The sequence below is a fragment of the Calidris pugnax genome, unplaced genomic scaffold (genome assembly GCF_001431845.1).
Source record: "Calidris pugnax isolate Ruff unplaced genomic scaffold, ASM143184v1 scaffold58, whole genome shotgun sequence".
Classification (NCBI taxonomy): Eukaryota; Metazoa; Chordata; class Aves; order Charadriiformes; family Scolopacidae; genus Calidris; species Calidris pugnax.
The window spans coordinates 5,607,918-5,630,050 of NW_015090868.1; the positions used below are offsets into that span (position 1 = coordinate 5,607,918).

At 36.8% G+C, this 22,133-nt stretch overlaps 1 protein-coding gene across 1 annotated transcript in view; it reads left to right on the plus strand.

Moving 5' to 3' along the window:
* The window catches only part of FAT1 (FAT atypical cadherin 1), a 112,132-nt gene that overhangs the window by 26,809 nt on the left and 63,190 nt on the right, over positions 1-22,133 (plus strand). The window contains exon 3 of the mRNA XM_014945563.1: positions 10,680-10,994. Coding sequence (XP_014801049.1) covers positions 10,680-10,994 — 315 coding nt within the window. The remainder of the gene's footprint in view (positions 1-10,679; positions 10,995-22,133) is intronic.

The window sequence follows — 22,133 nt, forward strand, 5'->3', positions numbered from 1 at the left end:
TATGCATGTGAAAGTACACATACCTTCTAAAAATGTTATTAAATAAATGTCCTTCTTTGTCTTTGATGTTCATAAGTAAACAAACAGTAGACCTGTAGAATCCTTCGCTTATTTCTGAATTACCTACGTTTCATTTCTCTCTTGGTTGTGAAACTGTAGTAAGAGGGCAGGATTTAAAGGTAACTGAAAAGTGTAACAATATTATCCCAAAGTATTTTTGCTTAATCATAGTTACTAGTTCTAGTTTTATGATACTGGGTAATTATATTTCTTGGGCCATAGAAGCCAATTGAGTCTTTACCTGAAGCTAGAAATCTCTCCTGAATAAGGGTAGTGTGGATGACTAGAGCAAAGATTTACATTGGATCCTGCAAACATTACTCGTGTAACAGAGTAAGAGGAGCTGCTTTTGTGGGTACTGAGAGCCCGCGTGCTTGGCCCATAATCTGCTGGCAATTTTTTCACTAATATTTTTCCCTTTTCACTAATATTTTATAAACCTGCTGTAATGCTGATGTATTAGTACAGTCATGTTTTTTCAGCGTGCTTTCTCTCAAATCATGAATGACTGCTCATGTAGACAGCAAAGCTTTCTTTACTTGCTCTCTCATCAAAGAAGCGTAGATTGTATGTGGTTGTATTACAATAATTTTTGCTATTGGCATAGGACTTAACATTTCATTTCCCTAATGTGTACTCATCAGGGGGTTTTTATGTCTCTCCATATCGAGCTTTAGCAACACGGTACTCTTCCTCTGTATAGCAATTATATTGCCTGTCCGAAAACCTGACATACAAGCAGCCTAGCTGACAGAAATAAGCTGGAGCTATTAAAATAACCGTAAATGAGGCTGACAATAGGAGCTGTCTGCCATTGTCCCAAAAGATTTTCTGAACTGGAAGTAATCAGTTGAGTTCTAAGGCAACCCCATCAGGGATCTTCTAATTGCAAAAATTCCCTCTTGCCACCCCCCGACTTCCTGAAAGCAAGTTCACAATCTTTGTGGACCTTAGCAGATTTATTAGTTTTAGCCCAGACTACCTCGTACTGAATTGTAACTTCTGGGCGTAATCTTTTATGTAGACAATTTTGAGAACATGTTTTCAGAACTCTTTTCTGTTACAAATGGCCTAAACACCGTGCTTTCCATTCGTTTGACTTGTTTTTTGTACAAATGTGCAGAAAGCAGCGTGGCAGGAACTAGAACCCAAAATGTTACTGGGTCTAAGTATTTAGAATTCTTTCCTTTGGCTTATGTTTTGTTCTACTTTCAGCATGTAGCTAAAACGTGCAAAACCTGTTTTCTCAGTGTTTTAAAAATAGTCTGTGTTTGGTGCAGAGCTTTATGCTCGCCTTTGCTTCTAGGTCTTCGTAGTATCTCTAGATGCTTGTTCAAGTGATAGCTGCTCTTAACTTTTGAACATTCTGTATTTCTTCAAATCTCTGTTTATAAGCTGCATGTAGAAGAGATCAATAGTGACGCTTTCTCTCCCTCAGCTTGAACACAATTCAAATTCCTGCTGTCTGTTCATTGCTTAGAAGTGATGCATAAATTGTTCTGTGTTCTAAGTTTTACATCAAGGTCTGGATTTGACCACATGTTGGGCCTCTCGGGTTGCCAACTTTTTGACCCAAAAAAGTGTTTTACTACAAATGCGTTGGTAATTTTTCTATGCATTTACAAAAGTGATTCTGCCAGGTTTGAGTTGACACTGATAGTGTCTGTTTCACCAACTACCCTGTTGGTGAAACAGACGCTCTGTTGTTGTTCCATTAGTGCCATATGCAGAAATTGTTTAATTTTTGAATATGGTAGGTTATTTAATGGAATTTGGGAGCTTTTGAAAACTTGTATTCATATCAGATTTATATAAGGTACAAAACTGGATTTGGCTATATATTTCATTACATCTGGACAGTTTAGTGAAGTTAAATCTCAGAGATAAAACAGGTCATCATTTTATTATGATTGAGTTTTTACTTTGTTCAGTTTGGTTTTGTTCAGTTAAAATCTCAAATCTGTTCTGATGATGATGGTTCCTGTACCATGTTGACATGTTTACTTGGTCTAGAGACCATGTTTGCTTTGCAGTGATAGTCTTCCCCCTCCACCTCCTAGAACGTAGAATAAATAGTCCCTGGAAAGAGAACAAGCTATGGTAGACTTGACATCTTTGAAGGTCTTGCAGCTGCACAGGGAAAAGGCATTTACCAGTTAAAGAACTCGTGCAAGTTCCCTACAGCTCCATCAGCTTGCTGATACTGGTAGTGATAAGTTAATCAAAAGTTTCTAAGCCCTCATTTGTTAGAAAATGCGCAATTTGTCCTTGAAACAGTAACAGGAATTGCTTTCCATTTAACAGTCCTGTCTAAGCATGATTTCTTAGCTGGTGGTACACAAGACACAACTTGCAATGTATACAGCTTTCTAGTTCAAAGAGCTAGAAATAAAATTTCATTCATTTTTCTGGGAATCTGCCTGATAAATGCTGACAAAGGACTTGTAATTCCAATATGTTACTTTCAGCTTGTTTTTGGTATTTTTTTTCCTAGTGTCTCCTGAATTTTTTCAATCTCAAATCTCAAATGGGATCTTAAAGGTCTTTTCTGACCTATACAATTCTATGATTCTATTTAAAAAATAAATCAGAATGTGTTAATTAAGATCCAGGTTTACTCAAGCAAAATAGAAGAATCATTAAGTGGACGAAACATAACAAAGAAATTATTTAAAATTAGATTGAATTATTAGGTATGCACATTCATATTCCTCAGACATGTTTGCAAACAAGTAGTCTGAATTCTTCATGAGTTATGCAAAATGCAATATCGATGGTTTGTTGCTAGGTTACAGTCTTCCTAGCTGTGTCTAATTAATGCTCCTGGAGAAGAGGAGATGGAAGAGCAGCGAACACCTTGTTCACATGTGATTTGAAGGCAAGCAATAGGTTCTAATACTTTCTGCTCTCCGTCAGGGCTGCAACCAAGGATTATTTGTATTCTGAAAGAGTACAGTTTAATCTGTGTGAACCTTCAGATGCACGAAGCCTGATATGCCAGTAGCTTGCGTTGTCAGTGATAAGCTTTGAATTGCTGTGCAGTTGAAGAGCAAATCGTGTTTCTCTGGGTGGCTGTTGCACTTCGTTCCATAGAAGCGTAAAACGCAGAATACTTCCTGTTCAAAGTACGGATCTGATAGGTGTAAGGGAGGCTGGCGCTTTTCCAGCTCAGTTTATTTGTCAAAAATATGACTTCTCTTAAAAGAGAGATTGTATATACTTTTTAAAGTTCCCGCTGCCTGCTGCAGGTCTTTAGTGTTTCAAGAGCTAGAGAGCAGTGCCTCTCTTGGCATTCTGCCCTGTTTATAGAGCGGACGAGCTGACATTTCACTTCTGCAAAAAGAATCTCATTCCATTCCTTCTTTAGAAGGAGGTTGTTTCAAGGAGTTCACGGGATGGGGATTTCGGTCTTTTCAACTGACGTTTTAAGTGCTGAGTAGTTCCTTGTCTCTGTGGCAGGATGTACTTGAAATCTTCAGTGCTTAAGGACAGTTGGTTTATGTAGAATAAAGCCCGGTGTGATACTGTGCTGCCTTTGTTTGTTTTGGTTTTACCAAGTGGTTTTTACACGACTGATCAAATAATATTAAATTTTGTTGACATTAACGTTGGATGCTATTTCAGAAGAACTGTAGGCTTAAAGCCTAGTTTTCCCTTACACACTGGTGCTTGGTAGAGCCCTGGTTCAGTAGCACAGCAGCCTCAGGGAAAGAAAGAATTTTTTTCTTGGGAGTTCAGTAGGTTACATGTTTTAAAACCTTCACTTTATCAAACTCTTTATGGCCTGTAGGGCTGTGGCTGTGCTTGGCCGCTCCTTCAAGGCATTTCCCAATGTCAGACTACAGTGGTGGCCAGAAGTTATCAGAAAGAAGTTAAGAAGTTAACAGAAATACAGATAAATTGGCTAGAGGATTTTTATTCTTTTTTAATTGCACTAAAAGTGGAAAGAATCTGAGTTATTACACTGGTCATAATTAGTAATGAGTACTACAGTTAGGTGAAGTACTTTTAAGTAGTGCACTCCAGTCTGCTGTAGCCTGTTTTGTCTTGTGCAGGTGGGTGTTATAACTATTAATAAATTCACTTTTTTCCCGAGACCCCTTGCTTTCTCTTACTGTGTGTGACAGGGAGCATAAAGTGGAGGGAAAAAAATCCACAAAACCCCCATGCATAACACACAGGATTGCACTTGCCAACTGTCCTGATTTGACTGTGCCTCTAGAAGTTACTCAAGGGGAAAAGGAGGACGAAAGAGTATGGATGTGTTCCTCTTTGAGGCCCCTGGGGACTGCTGAGAAGCAGACAAGCACTGCATCTTCTCCTGTGCCAGATGCTCTTTCCTGGTTTTTTTGTTTGATTGTTTTTTGTTTTTTTTTCTTATCCTGTCAGCCTCTGTATTTATACAGCTCAGGACAATGCTGATTGTGTCATGGCAGGTAATAATCTAAGAAAGAGAGGTGTATTGCTGGAAAGGCAAAAAGAGAACGTATAAGAAGAGGTGAATAGGAACAAGAAGTCTGCCAAAGGAAGTTGTCTGCATTCATCTGTGTTCAGTCTGGATAGTGTTGAAGAACTACACTGTTGCTAACTTGTACCAAAAGGCAAAGTGTGTGTTAGAACAGATGCTATTGTAGATTAAGATGACCTGGGCAGAAATCAAAAATTAATTAAAATGGAAAATACCAGCTTTGTAAGATTTTTTTTTTTTTTTTTCCTGGCCAATTCTGGTTGTGTGAGTGTGGAGATTTTAGTAACAATCTGAAAACTGTTCTGAATTGTTTAACATTAAAAAACAAAGTATGATAGTATTATATTTAGTCAGATTCTACTTAAGAACCAAAACAACCAAACCACTAATCAGTGAGGTGGCTGCGATGCTTTCTTTATTTTAAAAACAACTAAATAAAGTTCCTCAAAATGTAGCACAGAAATTGGGCCAGAAAATCTATAAACTTCTGGCAGTTGGGTTCTTTGGACCCGTGTCCACATAAAAAGCTTATTTCATAAATATTAATAACTTTTGGAAAATACATGCAGCCTATCTAGAGGTAGCAGAGATTCGAGCAGTGAACTGCAATATGTGCTGTGCTTTTTCCCCAGTTTTATTTTTAATTCAAAAGATTGTGCAGACTTTTAGTGACAGTTTACATTGCAGTGAGATTGCGTTTGTTTAGAGCTCAAGACAAAGTTGCAGTCTGGATTGGTGTGTTGGCAGACTCAGTGCCATTGAGGGGGGACAACATGCCTCTGTGTTTATAACAGGCTTAATCCACTCACTTTCAGCTCTTTGATTTGGATTGGTTGCTCACTGAGGGTCATATTTGATCAAAACCTTTGTTCATGCAGTTCTTAAAGTACTGCTTCCCTCTCCCCCATCCTCCAGAGATGGCTTTTAAAGCAGCTGAAGAAGCTTTTTTATTTGCCCTGCTTATTAGAATTTAGATTAATTAAGTTTGTAATCAGATTTCAGGCATCGTGTTCCAGGCCAGGGATTTCTCTTACTTTGTTTCAAACGTCACTCTCAGGGCAAATTCTGCTAAACTGCATTTTCATGTTTTGCTGAGAAATGATTGCAGGTTTTGATTTCCATTACAGAATCATTAATATTGTTAATGAGGGTTCTCATGGATAAGCACACTTAAGGAGGATCATCCCTGGGAATTGGGGGTATTATACTTTGAGCATTTGTTAATTAGATAGAATTGGCATATGTAAGACTGTCAGATTTGAGGTGGATTTATATGTTTATTTTTGTTTAAAGAGTGACTTTGGTTGTAGTGACTTGGGTTGTGGGATTTAAATTGGAAGTAATGTTGGTTTTGTCGAGAGAGGGGTTAACGTTCTGATTTTTCATCAGTTGCTGTATTCATAAACCAGCCTGTTCCTCTGTATTGAATTCTGTCCAAATTCTATTCTATAGTATTCACTTAGGACTTTTGCCTTCTTTTAATGAAATTGATGGAAAAGTCCTATTGCATCAAGTGGGAACAATATCTAGTCTAAAACTTCAGACTTATGAATATTGTAAAATCAGCTCTGATGTCCTCTTGCAGATGACTGAGAAACATTTCATCAGAGCTCTTTTGTACTTCCCTCTGGTGGTTAGTGACTGAATATGAATTTCTTTTTTTATCCTGACCACCTGAAAGGCTTCAAGATTGCACATCCAGCCAAGTGAAAAATGTTTTTGGAATCCTCACTTCACTGTATTTTTTGAACAATAATATTTACAAGTCTTTGGGATTACCGTACATGCTGAAGATTCTTTAGTGGTTCTCTGTGGAAGATTCCTCTATTTGTCTTGCTACATAAAAAGCAAATGGTTTGTAAAAGTTAAAGTTGCCAAATTGCCTCAGTGTAGAGAATGGATGGGAAACTCGCTGATTAAAGATTTTTCTTTGAATGGGAGAAGAATTAGAGCAGAGATGGAGCTTTCACAGCATTGAAGATATAACAGAAGCACTTAAGCTGTACTCCCTAAATGTGCTCTGCATCACTTGAAGAAAAAAGTGCAAGTATTTTCTAGGAGCCAAAATACTCTGCTGAAACTGATGATACTGATCAACATCTTACTGATGCTTAATGGATTTAGCTGATTGCTAGATTAAAACAAATTAACTCTCACCTAGATTGTTTTATTACTGCTCTTTGATATATGAGTTCCCATCTCTCCCATCCCTCTCTCTGATGTCTTGAGAACCAGTAGAGCTAGAAGGCAGTGAATTTATGAACTCGGTGAGTGCTGGCTTTCAGACAGCATGCAGTGTTATACTGCCCTAATATGTAAAATAGGCCACTATAGGCAACGTTTGCAGTCACAGAAAGTTGGCACACCAACCAATGATACCTTAAGGACTGGTTCTAGACCCCTGATGTGGAGGGAGAACTATTGTTATCTTTGTTTAAAAAAAAAAATAAAAAATGTTGCCTTAGTTAAATTTGTTGGGATTGTGTTTTTTAGAAGGTATAGTGGAATACTGAAGTTTACGTGCATTTTTATTTGTTATTGTTGCATAGAAATTAAAGATGAAGCTGTTAGTGCTCTCAGAGGTAAAATCAGGGAAGATTTAGTGTTCAACTACAAGAAGCAGGAGCAAATTCAACTAGAGTAACGAAAAAAGTATGGTGTTTTGTAATTACTGATGTAAGGTCAGATTGCACAGTAACGTTGAAAGGGGAAAGAAAAAAAACCCCAAGTACTCCATGTATGCATTTAGTGTTGATTGTGTTTTGCCACACAAAGTGCTGATGCAGAACCAGAAGAAATTCAGGCTTTGGTAGTCAGAGCTTCCCCCCACCCCCAGAGGTGTACTGGATCACTATCTGTTCCATTTTATTGCTGGGTGGAAACAACTGGGAGAAAGCTGACTCATATTAATAGCCCAGTCGTCCCTTCCCTCCTGGCGCCTGCAGCTTTGAGTGACAAAGGAGAACTAGGTGTGGTGACCTCTTCTCCACCCCCTGTAATGTGCAAGGGGTAACGAAAAACTTTTGCTCCCCGTCCTCCTGCCCCCTTTTGCATGGCTTTTACATGGGAGGGGTGTTTTTTTGAGCCTTCATTTTTAACACTGTCAAAGTAATCCACTTATGTGTGGTGCCCAGCTCTAGTAAGTTTTCCAACTTGCATACATACCTGTCTATTCCATCTATTTTGAACTGTTAGTGGGGTACGTGGAGGTTTTTTTAAGTACCCTTTATGCCTCTAGGAAATGTTCATTCAAGAATTGATCTGCTGATTAGTGTTAAACTGTTACATAGACATTTTTGCATATCTGATTGATCATAAAATTGGTTTCCTAGATGCTTCCTATTTCAGTTTGGAATTATAAACAGCACATACAGAAGAAATGTTCACCCGTGAGAAACATAAGAAAAATGAAAAAAAATAATTGTAGTGAATGAGATTTTGTGTTACTTCGACTAATACACTCTTGGAGTGTGGGTGACCCTGCAGAAAATAGGAGACATTCTGAAAACCAGAGCTACCCTGTTGGGCAGACATCTGTGTTTCATGATGTGCTGAGATGATCAGACAGATTACAAGCCTTTCATTGAACTTTTCTGCAAAAGTCAGTGTAAACTATACAGAAATAACATCATATCTAATAGGAAATTAAAAATTAACCAAAAAAGAAAGTCATCCATGTGTGCTGTATCCTACTGTTAGTCACTGTCCCTATAATCTTTTTGCATATTTCTTTGGTTACTGGGGTTTTGGTGTGGTACTTTTTTTTCGCCTTTGGACCTTGTCAAGTATGTGCCTTCAGAGAAGGGACACTTGAGAACTGATAGGCCACAAAAGCAGAACAGGTTCAGTCTCCTTTTTCCTCGCGGTAGCCTTTGATAACTAAGGTGGCAGGATTTGTAAATGTTAGCTGAGCAGATTGCAGGGGGAGAGCTCCATTACCACAACAGTCACTTTTTATGTTTCTTTAAAGTCAGGGCAAGGCTATCTTTAAAATTAATCTGCCACTTCTGATGTAGCTACTGTTAAGAAAGCAGGACAGGTGTAAAATGATAATGGTTGCTCAGTTGGGTGCATAGGCCTGCCCACTGTGTTCTGTGCCGATCGCAGGCAACACGGCAACATTGCTGGAAGCCTTGCTAAAAGGGAATTACTATGGTCTAGTCTTGTGTTTGGGAGGACTTGAAGCTTTTACAAAGTTTTCCAAGGCATTTGTGGAGTCTACCCAGACTTAAGATGAAGTGCTTGCATGCCACATCCAGCTTTTAGGTTTAGAAGTGAGGCCCCAGTAATTAACGAATTTATTTACTCCCAAGCAAGTCTCCTGCTGAAGTAGAGAAATGCAAAAGGTGTAAGGAAGTTATAAAGCCACCAGTTTGCTTTCAAGAAAGCAAAAAAAACTATCTATAGACTGTATGTAATGCATATATATTTTCAAATTGCGGTGGCCCTCCTTTTTATCCCAGTTCTGAAAACTTTGACACTTTATAAAACCAGTTTCCACACTGACATCTGGTGGTAGTTCTGAAATGCTGTGTTGCTTGAAATGCTATGTATGGGCATTTTGCAGGTCTAAACATTAGGTGCTGCCCACTCCAGCCCTTCTGAAGTGATCTTACTGACATCTTAACATTTCAGCTGCTCATCACCTTTGTGCAGCTTCCTACAAGGCAAAGAAAGTAATGAATAAATGAGTAGTTCTTCAATATTTATCTCGTTTTGCTCAGCTGGTATGATGCATTACAATAGAAGTGTCTGGAGTGTGTGAAGGAAATGGTACTTGAGTTAATTCCATTCCTGTAGAACTTCTGTAGAAGCACATTAGCATAGTTTTATTGAGGTCCTGTTTTACTGATGGTGTATCTACAGATGTTGTGTGGAGTAAAGGAGCTCAGGAGAAGGGCCAAATTATGTAAAGTCACATTATGTGTCCAGAGTCCAAAACTGGCTACCATGGTGATAGTTTGACTCATCCCAGCTCCAATCCTAGTCAGGACTGCTGTATCTCAGTGTAACAAACAATAAAAGCCATGACAAAGCCCATTGAGATTTCCACAGAAATGGTTGCAAGGCCTTGCTCTGTCCTTCACCCTGACATGTATCAGGTTAATTCTAAATTCTATTTAGCCAATAGCTCAAGTCAGACAACCTGTAAGAGTGACTGGTTCAGGAAAAGGAAAACACAAATTTTTATTGTGCCATGGCTCTGTGAATCAATGTAATATTCCTCTCCCATCATATAGGTTACATCACATCACGTACCCTTTTGACACATACATATTATGACTGTCCCTGTAGAGTAAGCTGCTTATAAAAATAGATCTGTATTTCCTTCCCAGTGGATGAAAACTCGAGTCCCTCATTTTTTATTTAGTTGTGGCTCAGACAAGCTCCTTTAGGCTCAGCAGACAGATTTTTATTAAGTTTGTGAATTGTGTAGCTGTTCCTTACATGGTAATTCATTTTATGTGTGTAAAATTGAGCTAAGCGCTGCTTTCCATTGCTAGAGTAATGGCAGCTGTTGGTTGGTCTTAATTTGCAAAGGTTTGCTTCAGGTATAACTTTTGTTTTCTTTTCTGTGACATTTCTGTGTAAACCAAATAAGCACATTAAGAAAACTCAGTTAAATAATTCATTTGAGCATATAGATAAGAATGTTTCACGTTTAAGTAGCTACTCATTAATATGAATAATGGTAAACAGTTGAAGAGTTTGGCATCTAAATCAGATAGTTTAATATGGTATAAAATTCACTATAATCAGTGATGAGTAAAGAGGGTCATTCAAGTCCCAAAAGACTGTGAATTGCTCATTATATTTAATCTTTTAGGCAAAATAGCTTTTATGAATAGTGCTAATTGATCTGATAAATCTCAAAGGATGTTGGAAAGGAAATTAAATAATATATTGTTTTAATATCTGTAATGCATAATTGCTGAAAACTGTTGTAGTAATTCTATTTTTTGTGGCTTCAGGTCAGCCTCAATATATTTATCTGTGTAAATTCACACAGATTGTAGAATCGGTGTCAGTTATTTTGAACTTGCATTCATTTTTACTTATTCATTTATTTTACCTTGTTGCTTAGTGTCTTTTTACACATTTCTGAATACTTACTGAGCATTTTGTAATTATCTTTCTTTCTGTTAAACAGGTATTATTGAGACTGCAGATCGGCTGGATCGTGAGACTACTTCACATTACTGGTTAACTGTTTATGCAACAGACCAAGGTGTTGTGCCCTTATCATCATTCATTGAAATCTACATAGAAGTTGGTGATGTTAATGACAATGCTCCTCAGACCACAGAACCGGTTTATTACCCAGAGGTCATGGAAAATTCACCTAAAGATGTGTCCGTCATTCAGATAGAGGCATTTGATCCAGATTCTAGCTCAAGTGAGAAATTAACCTACAAGATTACAAGTGGAAATCCACAGGGATTCTTTTCAATAAACCCCAAAACCGGTAAGTACAATACCATGTTTTATTCTACAGATGAATGAATCACCGTATTTGCATAAATGTATAAACCAGGCAAAACCAATGTCTTTGGTTTAACATTGTAACCGTGCTTTCACAATAGTTAAGAGTTAACCTGGTATCTCGGGCTGTGTCAATATTAGGAAGTTACACAAACAAGTAGAAGAGGATTTGAGAGTGAAGCACTTGGCTCATAGTACTTGACATCCACATCATGGGCGGTTTGGGAAGGAATACTTCAGAGTAGCTCCACAAGAGACTGGTCAATGCCCTTTTGCTTTTGTAGTGCAGTAAATACACTCTTGGAATGCCTATTTTAGCTTAGTTTCACCTGAACTGTTTTTAGCGGTCTCAGTCTTCCAATTTTCACACCTAGGTCTTTTTTTGTCATGCTTTTAGGTTTGGTTTTTTTTTTTTTTTGTCCCCAGGTAGTGTTAGTCTAAGCAATGCAAGCCATTGATTAACTGCAGACTCACTTGCCCCACAGTCAGAAGGGAGTATCTTTGTAAGTGACTGTTGCTGTTGTAAGAGATACAAAATCTGGAAGATAATTTGCAGGTGTGGTTCTTACATAAAGCAAAGAGTCTGAGTTCAGTGGCTGTTTGGAAAGCTTCAGAAAAAACATACCGAGGTTTTAATGGGAAAGTACAAGTATAAGAAATGAGTGACCTTATAGTAACTGTGAGTTACAAATACTGAAATGTGTGTAGGGCAGAGAGACAGGAAATAATCAAAATATACCATTTTAACTGAAGCAATTTTGAAAACAATGTAAAGGTTGCCTACATCCCTTGCTCCTGAATGAGTATAGAGAAAATAGTATATATATTAGATGTTTTTTCCACAGATCTTTCATAGTGGTAAAGAAGGGTTTGGTTTTAATTAAATAATATTTTGCTGGGTTGGGCACGGCTTAGCTTTTCATATGTTGTGTTTAGGTACTATTTCACAATATAAATTACAGGAGATGCTTCTGATTCATTCAGCCAGAAATTTCTTCTCGGAATACAGAGATTTTTTAGACTCGTGGTGCTGTAGAGATGTAGAGAGTGACTTTAATCTGTAACAAAGCTAGTAGTAGAAGGGAGCAATAGAAGCCTTATTCATTTAGCTCTTGTTCATTCACAGAGGGAATTTCAGGGGACCTCAAGGAGCAAAAATTGGGTGAAAAATATGTTTTGAAGGCTGGGTTGACACCGTGGCCTTCGTTCTGTTTCATAGTTGTTTCATCTTAGGGTATGAAAGACTTGTGAGCTGTATCAGCTGTAATTGCTGTGTCAGCAAAGCTCTGAGTGCAAACACAGGTATGTTGTTTGGGTTATTTCTGACAATAACTTCTTTGTCAGCATGTGCAGCATCTGCTTGTGAAGACATTGCCAAGAGGGACATATGCGGTAGCTGTAGCAACAGAAGATCTTTAGAATGGTTAAAGCCTATTTCTAAATACTATATTTACAGAAGCATTGATTTTAGAACAAAGGCAGCCTAAGAAGTAAAACAAGAGAAATTAAACCCCAAAGCCTTTTAAACTGAATGCAAAAACTCTGTGTGTGCGTGTGCTTTATTTCTTTGCACATCTCTGCTTACACATGTCAGAAAAGAAAAAAATTCCCTCTCATCTGTCTACTTTCTCACCCTTTCTGTTTTTGAAAAGAACTATTTGCTGGCTACTTTGGTATTTCTTGTCATCTCAATCAGTAATATTGATAAAACTGGGAGTAAATTTGCCTGTGAGTCAGGTAGAAAGAACTGTGTGACTGCAGTGCTCAAACTGCAAGTGAACATAAATTCTATCTACATTCATTTACTCTTTACTGTATAATTCACCAACTATTTTTGGTTCCTGTTTCCTTATTTATTCTGTAGCTCATTTTCTCTTCTTTCTTCCGGTCCTTTCCTACTATTCTCTGCCTTCTTTATTATTATGGAAATGTTCCTGTGCAACTTGCTCTAGGTGGACCTGCTTTGGCAGAGGCTTGGACTAGATGCTCTCCAGAGGTCCCTTCCAACCCCATATCATTCTGTGATTATGCAACATTTTCCAAACTTTTTTTTTTTTTAAAAGGCACTTGCATGCCTCCCTTACCTAAGTTTGAGATTTTAATTCACCAACTATTTTTGGTTACTGTTTCCTTATTTATTCTGTAGCTCACTTTCTCTTCTTCTTTCTTCTGGTCCTTTCCTACTATTCTCTGCCTTCTTTAGTATAATTCACCAACTATTTTTGGTTCCTGTTTCCTTATTTATTCTGTAGCTCATTTTCTCTTCTTTCTTCCGGTCCTTTCCTACTATTCTCTGCCTTCTTTATTATTATGGACATGTTCCTGTGCAACTTGCTCTAGGTGGACCTGCTTTGGCAGAGGCTTGGACTAGATGCTCTCCAGAGGTCCCTTCCAACCCCATAGCATTCTGTGATTATGCAGCATTTTCCAAAGTTGTTTTTTTTTTTTTTTTAAAAGGCACTTGCATCAACATTTTCCAAACTTTTTTTTTTTTTAAAAGGCACTTGCATGCCTCCGTTACCTAAATTTGAGAGGAAGAAACATCTTTATTCCTATTTAATGGATAGAAAAATTAGAACAGTGGGAGATTGTGACTTGTCCTCAGTCAGTTTTTAGTTTTCCACACTGGTGGCTTACTGCCGATCTCATTTATGTTAGAAAGGGAGCTTGAGGGAGCTCAACGCACTAGATAGTGAAGTGATAAGGAACACTTAATAGAAAGCTAATAAAGATTTTCTGTCAAGAGAGTTTCTTACTTGGTTTTATTGTGGCACATGTACTGTAGAAGCAGGCAGTGCAGTCCGGAGTCCTTCTCAGCTTTGTGTTAAAGGGAGAAAAATCCCAACAAAACCAAGTGGGAATAATTACTCAGTTATATTTCAGAATACAGGCACTGAGAAGAAAAGAATCTCCCTCTGATTTACATTCAGCAGGAGATTTACTATTTTTTTTTTTTTAGAAATATAGCTAAAATCACAGGGATAGGTAAATTAATTGATGTCTACTACTCTTAAAAATGTAATGCTAGATAGACATAACAAACACAGAGAGGAGGGGAAGACAAGAAGTGGGCAGAGGAGAAGTTGGTTTCTCTTGTGTTCCCAGCATGCACTTAATAAGTTTAATGAGTACTAAATAGCTAGCTCATGTATGTTGTCTTCCTATTGTTTAGGACACAAGATTTCCTGTGATCTAATGGGCTGTCTTGGTTTTCCTGTATGTGTTTGGTTTAAAACTGTCAATCTGTGGTACACAGTCATGTAGGGATGAGTTTTGACTGAGGTTACCAGGATTGTAACTTCCTACTCTCACTTCTGTCTATTAGAAATCAAATGTATTTAACCTGAATAGATCTTATTTGGGGTGAAAGCACTTTCACTAGGACTGGACGTTAAGGAATTGAAAAATCACTTTAGAAGACACTAGCTTTTGTTATAGTTATAACAGTGTATTGTATCTCCCTCGATTAATTAGAATAGGTCTCGGATTAAGAGTACCTTTGACTAGAATTAGTGGGATCAAATCCTGTCTTGTTTGCTTATGGAGGTGTGTTCCCCTTGTTGGACCTTGTGAGGCTATTGCACTGCAAGGTATTTGTCAAAGAAGAGAAACCTTTGTAGGGCCCCACGTTTCCCTCTCAGCCAAAGGGGGGATAGGGCTGGAATATGAATTGAGTCTTTAACCGTATCCCATTATAACACTGGAAGTGGCAGCGTACGAGAGTTAAGCGTGTGTGATGTTGTTATTTCGGGCCACTGTGCAGCCCCGAAGGCAAATTGAGGACTGTAATGGCATTCAGTCCCAGTCAAGGAAAGGCCAGAGTTGGGAGTCTTAAAATATGTGGCGAGTGCTAAAAATATGTTCCAGCTGATACTATGTTATTGTCTCCTCTCCAGGTCAAGGATTCATCTTTTTCTGTCTCTTTATAGAATTTAACACTATGATATTGTGGTCCAGGGCCAGAACTCCCACACGTAACAGTAATATAGATTATAAATAGCAATAACCTATGTGTAACCTATGTCAAATAAAGTACTGCTTTCTGTTCGCTCTAAGTGGCTAATTCATGTGTAGAATTTTATAGGCTCCACACTACAATGTGTGTGTTTGTGCAATAATCTTGAATTTTTAGATGATGAAACTGGCTGACGTGGACCTACATAGAATATAGTTCATCTTTCACAGAAAGAAGATACTTCTTTTCATGATAAGAGCCATTGATTGACTGATGTGTTTATCAAAAATAATACTAATAAATAAATACTACTAATAATACAAATAATAAGTATAATATATAAAATAATTATCAAAAATAATACTAGCTGAAGCAGTACCTCTGTGCTTCTTATAGTGATCAGTTTCTGAGTACCCCCTTCAGTAAATCTTCAAAACATCTTTCTTGTTTTAGGGTAATTATAAAATAACTTAGTTAAAGAAACATTGCTAAGCTTTCTTTTGCACACAGAAATGCTGTTTCAGTTTTTGGAGCTGGATATATAACACATTACATCACAGGACATTTTGTAATCTTTTCAGATATACCTGGCCTTCCATTAAAGCAAATTAAATATCATTTTCTTTAGTTTTGGAGTTTCCATGTAATGAAAAAAGGCTGCTGTACACATGAGTTAGCCAGGTGGAATAACAATAGTTATCGTAATATTTGCAGGAAAAAACACATAGAGCAAAGACTAATTCCACAACTTTAATACTCAACCTGAATATAATTTTAGACAAATATGTAAGTTATGGCAACTAATTTATATCTGCTTAACTTCTAGCAAAATAGCTTATAATTAAATACAGATGTAATTGAAAAAAAATGGTGGAGTTCCAAGGCACTTCAAGGTGTTTAGATGGAAGGAGTTGGAATTGGCAGAATTTGATAGCTCTTCAGAACACGTGTCCTGGGACTCTGTGGTCAATCTCAGCACTTAACCCTGGAGCTATTGCACTGAGGATCAGAAAAGAGTTGTGCTTTTAGCAACACTCACGTGAAGCAAGGGATTATAGAAGAGTAAACAGGTTCTGGGGTTTGTGCTTTAGAGCTCAAACGTACAAGATTTTTTGTGGTATGTATAATAGAAAGTAGTTTAGTAATTTTTTCACTGTTTATTGTGGGTGTGGTTTATTTGCTTGCTTGTGTTTTTTTTTTCTTTTAACCTTTTTTAATTACTTTGTAACAAGGCCAAAGACTTTGAAAGTTAGTTATCAAAGTATTCTTAGTTACAGTTCTCATATTTCATTGGATGCATTTGGATATATTTTGTCTGAGAAAGCAACAAATGAACAAAAATGGATGCTTTGAGGAAGAAGTAATGAGCCGTTTCACTTAAAAGTTAGTGGTTCAACTCCAATCTAGTTGCAGGACTGAAAATTTTTACATCTCACTGGTGTAAACTCCATGGTTGTATTTACAAAATACAATTGAATATTGCATTGTTTTATTAAATTTCAAAATATTTTCATTTTTCCACAGTCATATTGAGTGGACCAGATTTCTGCTTTTTCCATCTTTGATTCTTTCATATTATAAGATCTTAATTTACTTTATTGCTTTTGAAGAAGAAAGTTGGAAGCATGAGAGTTGGTAGCAGAGTTACAGTAACTCTTAGAGAAAGTGGAAGAGGTATACTTATGACATCCAGTAATAATAGCTGATAATACCATTGGATATAAGTGTACATTTATGAGCTGTTTGTGCATTATTATTATATAATTTCTAATCTGTATTGGATTAACCATTTAGAAATGGATCTGTTAATGCCAAATCAGGAGAGACTTAGTGTATTTATGTTAAGAAGAGCTTTCAGTCAAAACATGTAATTTCTTTCTGTCTGAGACAGGAGAGTGGGACATGCATTAAATACAAGGGGTTTGTTGTACCTGGTAAGAATTGTAAGGATAGTATGCAAACTGGCTCCCCAATTTAAAATGTCTACTTACAGTTCTGCAGACTGCCATCATAGTTGGCTGGAACAAAATTCTTTTTCTATCATTGCTTCCTGTGTTTTGTAGTTTTCTTCTATTTTTCTTCTTTAAATTGTGGGATTGCAAACTTGATGTGAAGTTGAAGGAGGGTATTCAGCTTTAACTGATCAACACTAATGGCTCAACAAGTCATATGTAAAAGATGGACATTTAAGAGCTGAGGAGAACATCCTTAATTGCTGCAGAACTAGAGCCATCAGACTGAACTCTTTAAACAAAAGGACCTCACTGAATTCCCTTAGGCTCTTTCTGTTTCCATATGGATGGAATAGTTTTGCCGTGGCATAATTTTAAAATATGGCTGCTACTCAATGATACAGCGTTTGTATAATTCCTGTCTCAAAGATTGCTGAGTTAAGGTGCCTGAAAGAAGCTTGTCGTACTGTAGACAGTATATGCATTAGAATGACAAAAACCGTATTTGCATACTGAAAGGAGATCCACTTTTCCTTGGTATTTCTGAGGAAGAAACTGGAATCCTAACCAGGTACGAGGGAAGACTCTTGTACTTCTTTTGGATTGCCTTGCCCATGTGTTCAGGCCAGAAATAATTTCTGATCTTTTTGTCAGATTGATGTGCTTATTTCCACTCCCCTAGGACTTAAATTTATTGTACTGCCTCGATTTGACTTGGGAAAAGACTCAGGGTTGGATAGTAAATAACACTTTGTCTAGAAGCCTTGCCTCACTTCAGAAATTAAAAACAGTAATACCAAATGAGGCAGAGATTTACTCAACATTGCTCCATATAGCAGTTTTGACTCGGATTTGCAGAAATGCTGAGTGCAAAAGTATAGCTTTCTATGCCTTTAATGCAGCCTGATACAAAAATGATGCATACCTCCAAAAACTAGATTTGGCTTCATAACCTGGACAGAATAATGACAGAATGAATTTTGAGTGTTAATTTCCCCATATTTCAGTTTGGGAGGTATAAAATAAGAATAATTGCACGACCAGGAGTGTTGTGAAGATATATTCATTCATATTTATGAAGCACTTGGATATTATCATGAGAATGCCAGGGACATTCCTTTGAGGAAAGTAGTAATCTTGTGGTGTAGGAGTTAGGCCATTAAGATAAGGCTTTTCTTACACAGGGAATTCCAGCAGAAGCATTGAGTAATTGCCCATTTCAGAACCCACTGCATCCCGTGCTCCCAAGATGCCTGAGTCTGTGCGCCTTGGTGCACACATGCAAGACAGTCAAGTTAAGATGATAAAGCAGTCTTGGTTTAGGATTTTCCTTGTTTGAGTGACTAAATCTGAAGACAAGTATTTGACATAACTTTTGCTCTTATTTTCTTGTTTTTCTATGCTCTTACCACCTCAAGAGTTTGAAAGTACTTACATTAAATTGATCCTGTGGCAATTTAGGATTGTGACAGTTTTTGTTTCATAGCTTATACTACATTTGAAAACATGCATTGCCAAGTTAACAACAACCTTCAAATTAAATGCTGATTTAAGGATACTTTTATATATGCAATCCCAAAATAAAATGCTATTTTAATATAAAAAGTTTGTCCTATCGAACAGTGTGATTACAATTTTTCTAACACTGAGTCTGTGGCTCTCGCTGTCTGTTCATCCCTAGTAATTATTAGAGCTTTGTGAAGTTATAAATTGTTAATAGCTCATGAGCAAATCATCTACATCACGTGATTTTATCATTTTACACTGTTTGTAACCTTTAAAGCAGTATCTTTTTGTGTGTGTGTGTCTGATTTGGAGACCAAGTGAAATAGGAAGTGGGTACAGATGCAAACAACTTCCATGGGTTTCCGATAACACTGGGGAATTGCTTTGTAAGGAAATGAAGGGCCAGTGACCGCACGGTAGTATTGGCTTCATTTTAACAAAGGAAACCTTTGTTGTTTAACTACTTGTGGGTTTTAATCCCATTTGACCTAATATTTTAAAACTTGAATAAAACCAGTATTACTACCTTGCACAGTAGTAATGTGCAAATAGTAATGTGCAGTAATGTGATTTAAAGTTAAATAAAAACCCAAACACTGAAATTGTTCTTGTTGCTTGTGTAGTTTGCAAATAATGCCAGGCTCAATTATTGTTCATTCATGTCACACAGCTCGAAGCGCATGTAGCAGCCTCCGTGTGCCCAACTGTTACCTGTCACATGCAGAGAAAATAAAGTATTTGATTACACTGTCTTTAGAAAAGATTTTTTTTTCTTTAGCTTTACTGAAAATGTGACCAGAATGTCACGTTCTGGTGAAAATCCTGCAACTGGAGAGGGTTACTTGAGTAGATGAAAGGTTGTACGGACATACATTTGGAAAGAGAGTTTAATTATGAAAGAAAGCTACTTTTATTTTCCTTTTAAAATATTTTTAAAGCACTTGAAGTGCTATTAGACTAGTGGTCTTTTTTGGAACTGGGAAAAAAAGCTTATATCTGTGAAATTTCTAATGACATCTTCACATCCACTCACTCTACAATATTTAGGGATTCAGCACTTGAAAAGGTAGAAAATTTGCGGTACTATAGGCAGCCATTAAAAAAAACTATTTGCAAACATTTATGTAGAGATGACTTCTTTTGAATTTTAGATGGTGGTGTTGGAGCTTGTTTGTTTATTTTATTTATTCTCTTACATCTCTTTGGAAAAAGAGAAATGGTAGGAGCAGGGAAAATAAATGGGAAACACAGCAAGTCCTTCCCTTCTCCTTTCTCTGTCCCTGGAAGTACATAAAAACTTCAGGTCACACTCTGCATGATCAACGTTGTAAAGCAGGACTTAAAAAGAAAATGAGGTTTTCTTTCAATTTTTCCATTTTCTGATGCGGAAATGGTGATGGAAGCAGACTCCCTCTATATCATATGTTCTTTTGGGCTGGAATATATAATGTGCAAAACTATAATTCTATCCATGGAAGAGAAAGATCAGATACTGTAGTGAGCCACTTGCAGAGTACCACCTTCACACAGTATAATGGCTTTCAAAGGCTCTAGTCTTACATTTCTAGTAGTGTAACTCAATGGAGCATGTGTATAAAACAACACTATAATTAGTATTGATTAATTTCCTATTAAGAGAAGATTACTCAGAATTAATACGTTGATTCACATCTAGCTTGGCTTGATTTTTGAGTGATGAAAATAAAAGGTCAATCCCAGCAAAAACAGAGCTGTACATGATGTAACATAATTTTTCTATCTGAAAAATTTACAGTGGGGTTGCAGTCAAAGGCTAACTAGGAGTCGGCTATAAAATTCTTCTTCAGCTTTTCTGAGAGGCGAGGCAAGACCTTTGGCAGCAGTTTACGTGATCATCTGTCATGGGTGTTGCATGGAGGTCTTTACAGATGGCTGTTACAAAGGCAGTTCCCTCTAAATCAGTAGATAAAAGACTGCAGTGCATTCCAGACTTGTTCAAGTAGTTTTTCTGTCCTGTAAATGTAGGAAATAACATGCAATTAAAATAAAAGAAAAGAAAAAAGGTCATCATCATCATCACATAAATCTTCAAATTCTCACTTAAAAAAGAATGTTTTAGGGTTTAGATATACAGGGAGTTAGGGGGCCTCAAGAGAAAGCTCATCATCATCATCGCATAAATCTTCAAATTCTCACTTAAAATAGAATGTTTTAGGGTTTAGATGTACAGGGAGTTAGGGGGCCTCAAGAGAAAGCCTCTAACAGTTTTGGAAATATGTTAATATTCTTAGTGTCATTTGAACAACTTTCTCTATGTTTTTGTAAATACATATGTCATCTATAAACCATTCTTCACATCAAAGGAGAGAAGAACAGTTGCATTTAATGGAGTTGTTACACTGTTGCCTCAACTTTTCCTTTGATTTGAAAGATTTAAATGAAGAAAATTCCAGCCATTTTATTTATAGGCTTAAGGCTGCCTAGAACCCTGAAATATCTCTAGGTGCTAATCTGTACCTCATTTATCCACATACGGAGAACTCTGGGATAAGGCAGTTCTCCTTAAAAAGAAAAAAAAAAAAAAAAAAGGGAAAGTCTTCTCATACAGAATACAGAACATGAATAAATATTTAACTCTTTGACTGGAACAGCCATATGCTACTGTGAAATACATTTAAGACTAAGAAACCTTTATAATGCAACACATATGGAAAACAACAGTAATAATTAAAGAGCAAGGCATAGCACACCCAATGGAGTCAATTTGAATTGTACAAATATGAACTAAACTTGATTTAACATCTCACTTAAAAAAGAATGTTTTAGGGTTTAGATATACAGGGAGTTAGGGGGCCTCAAGAGAAAGCCTCTAACAGTTTTGGAAATATGTTCATATTCTTAGTGTCATTTGAACAACTTTCTCTATGTTTTTGTAAATACATATGTCATCTATAAACCATTCTTCACATCAAAGGAGAGAAGATAATAAGAACAGTTGTAACTAATGGAGTTGTTACACTGTTGCCTCAACTTACAGTTGCATTTAATGGAGTTGTTACACTGTTGCCTCAACTTTTCCTTTGATTTGAAAGATTTAAATGAAGAAAATTCCAGCCATTTTATTTATAGGCTTAAGGCTGCCTAGAACCCTGAAATATCTCTAGGTGCTAATCTGTACCTCATTTATCCACATACGGAGAACTCTGGGATAAGGCAGTTCTCCTTAAAAAGAAAAAAAAAAAAAAAAGAGGGAATTGTTTTCATTCATAGTGTTAGATCATACCATGTTTTTTCTGGCATGCTACTCTCAGTTCCTGTCTCAGTTCCTTCAAGATAAAAACTTTTACATCCAGTGTCAGGGCTGTGATAAATGTTGAAAAAGCCTCTGCCAAATCACACTTTTCATTCATTTTTTTCAAGTCCTTCAAAAACTTTCTGTATTTCAACAATAGAAATATACTTGTTTGTTGGCTTTTGAAGGAGATGCATTCTTGAATCTGTCTACATTTTCAAATTTAAAGACTTTATTTTCAAATTAATTAAAGACCAGCTATCTCTTGCAACTTCTGAGCTTTCTTAAGGAAATCCTCATGATTTAGATTTAAAAAAAACAAATACTGAAACAAATAAACCATATAGACACATATACACAAAAAAATAAAACCCAATGATGAATACTTGGAATGTGAATTTCCCCCTTCTGTAAGCCATCTTCAAAATTTGGAGGGAC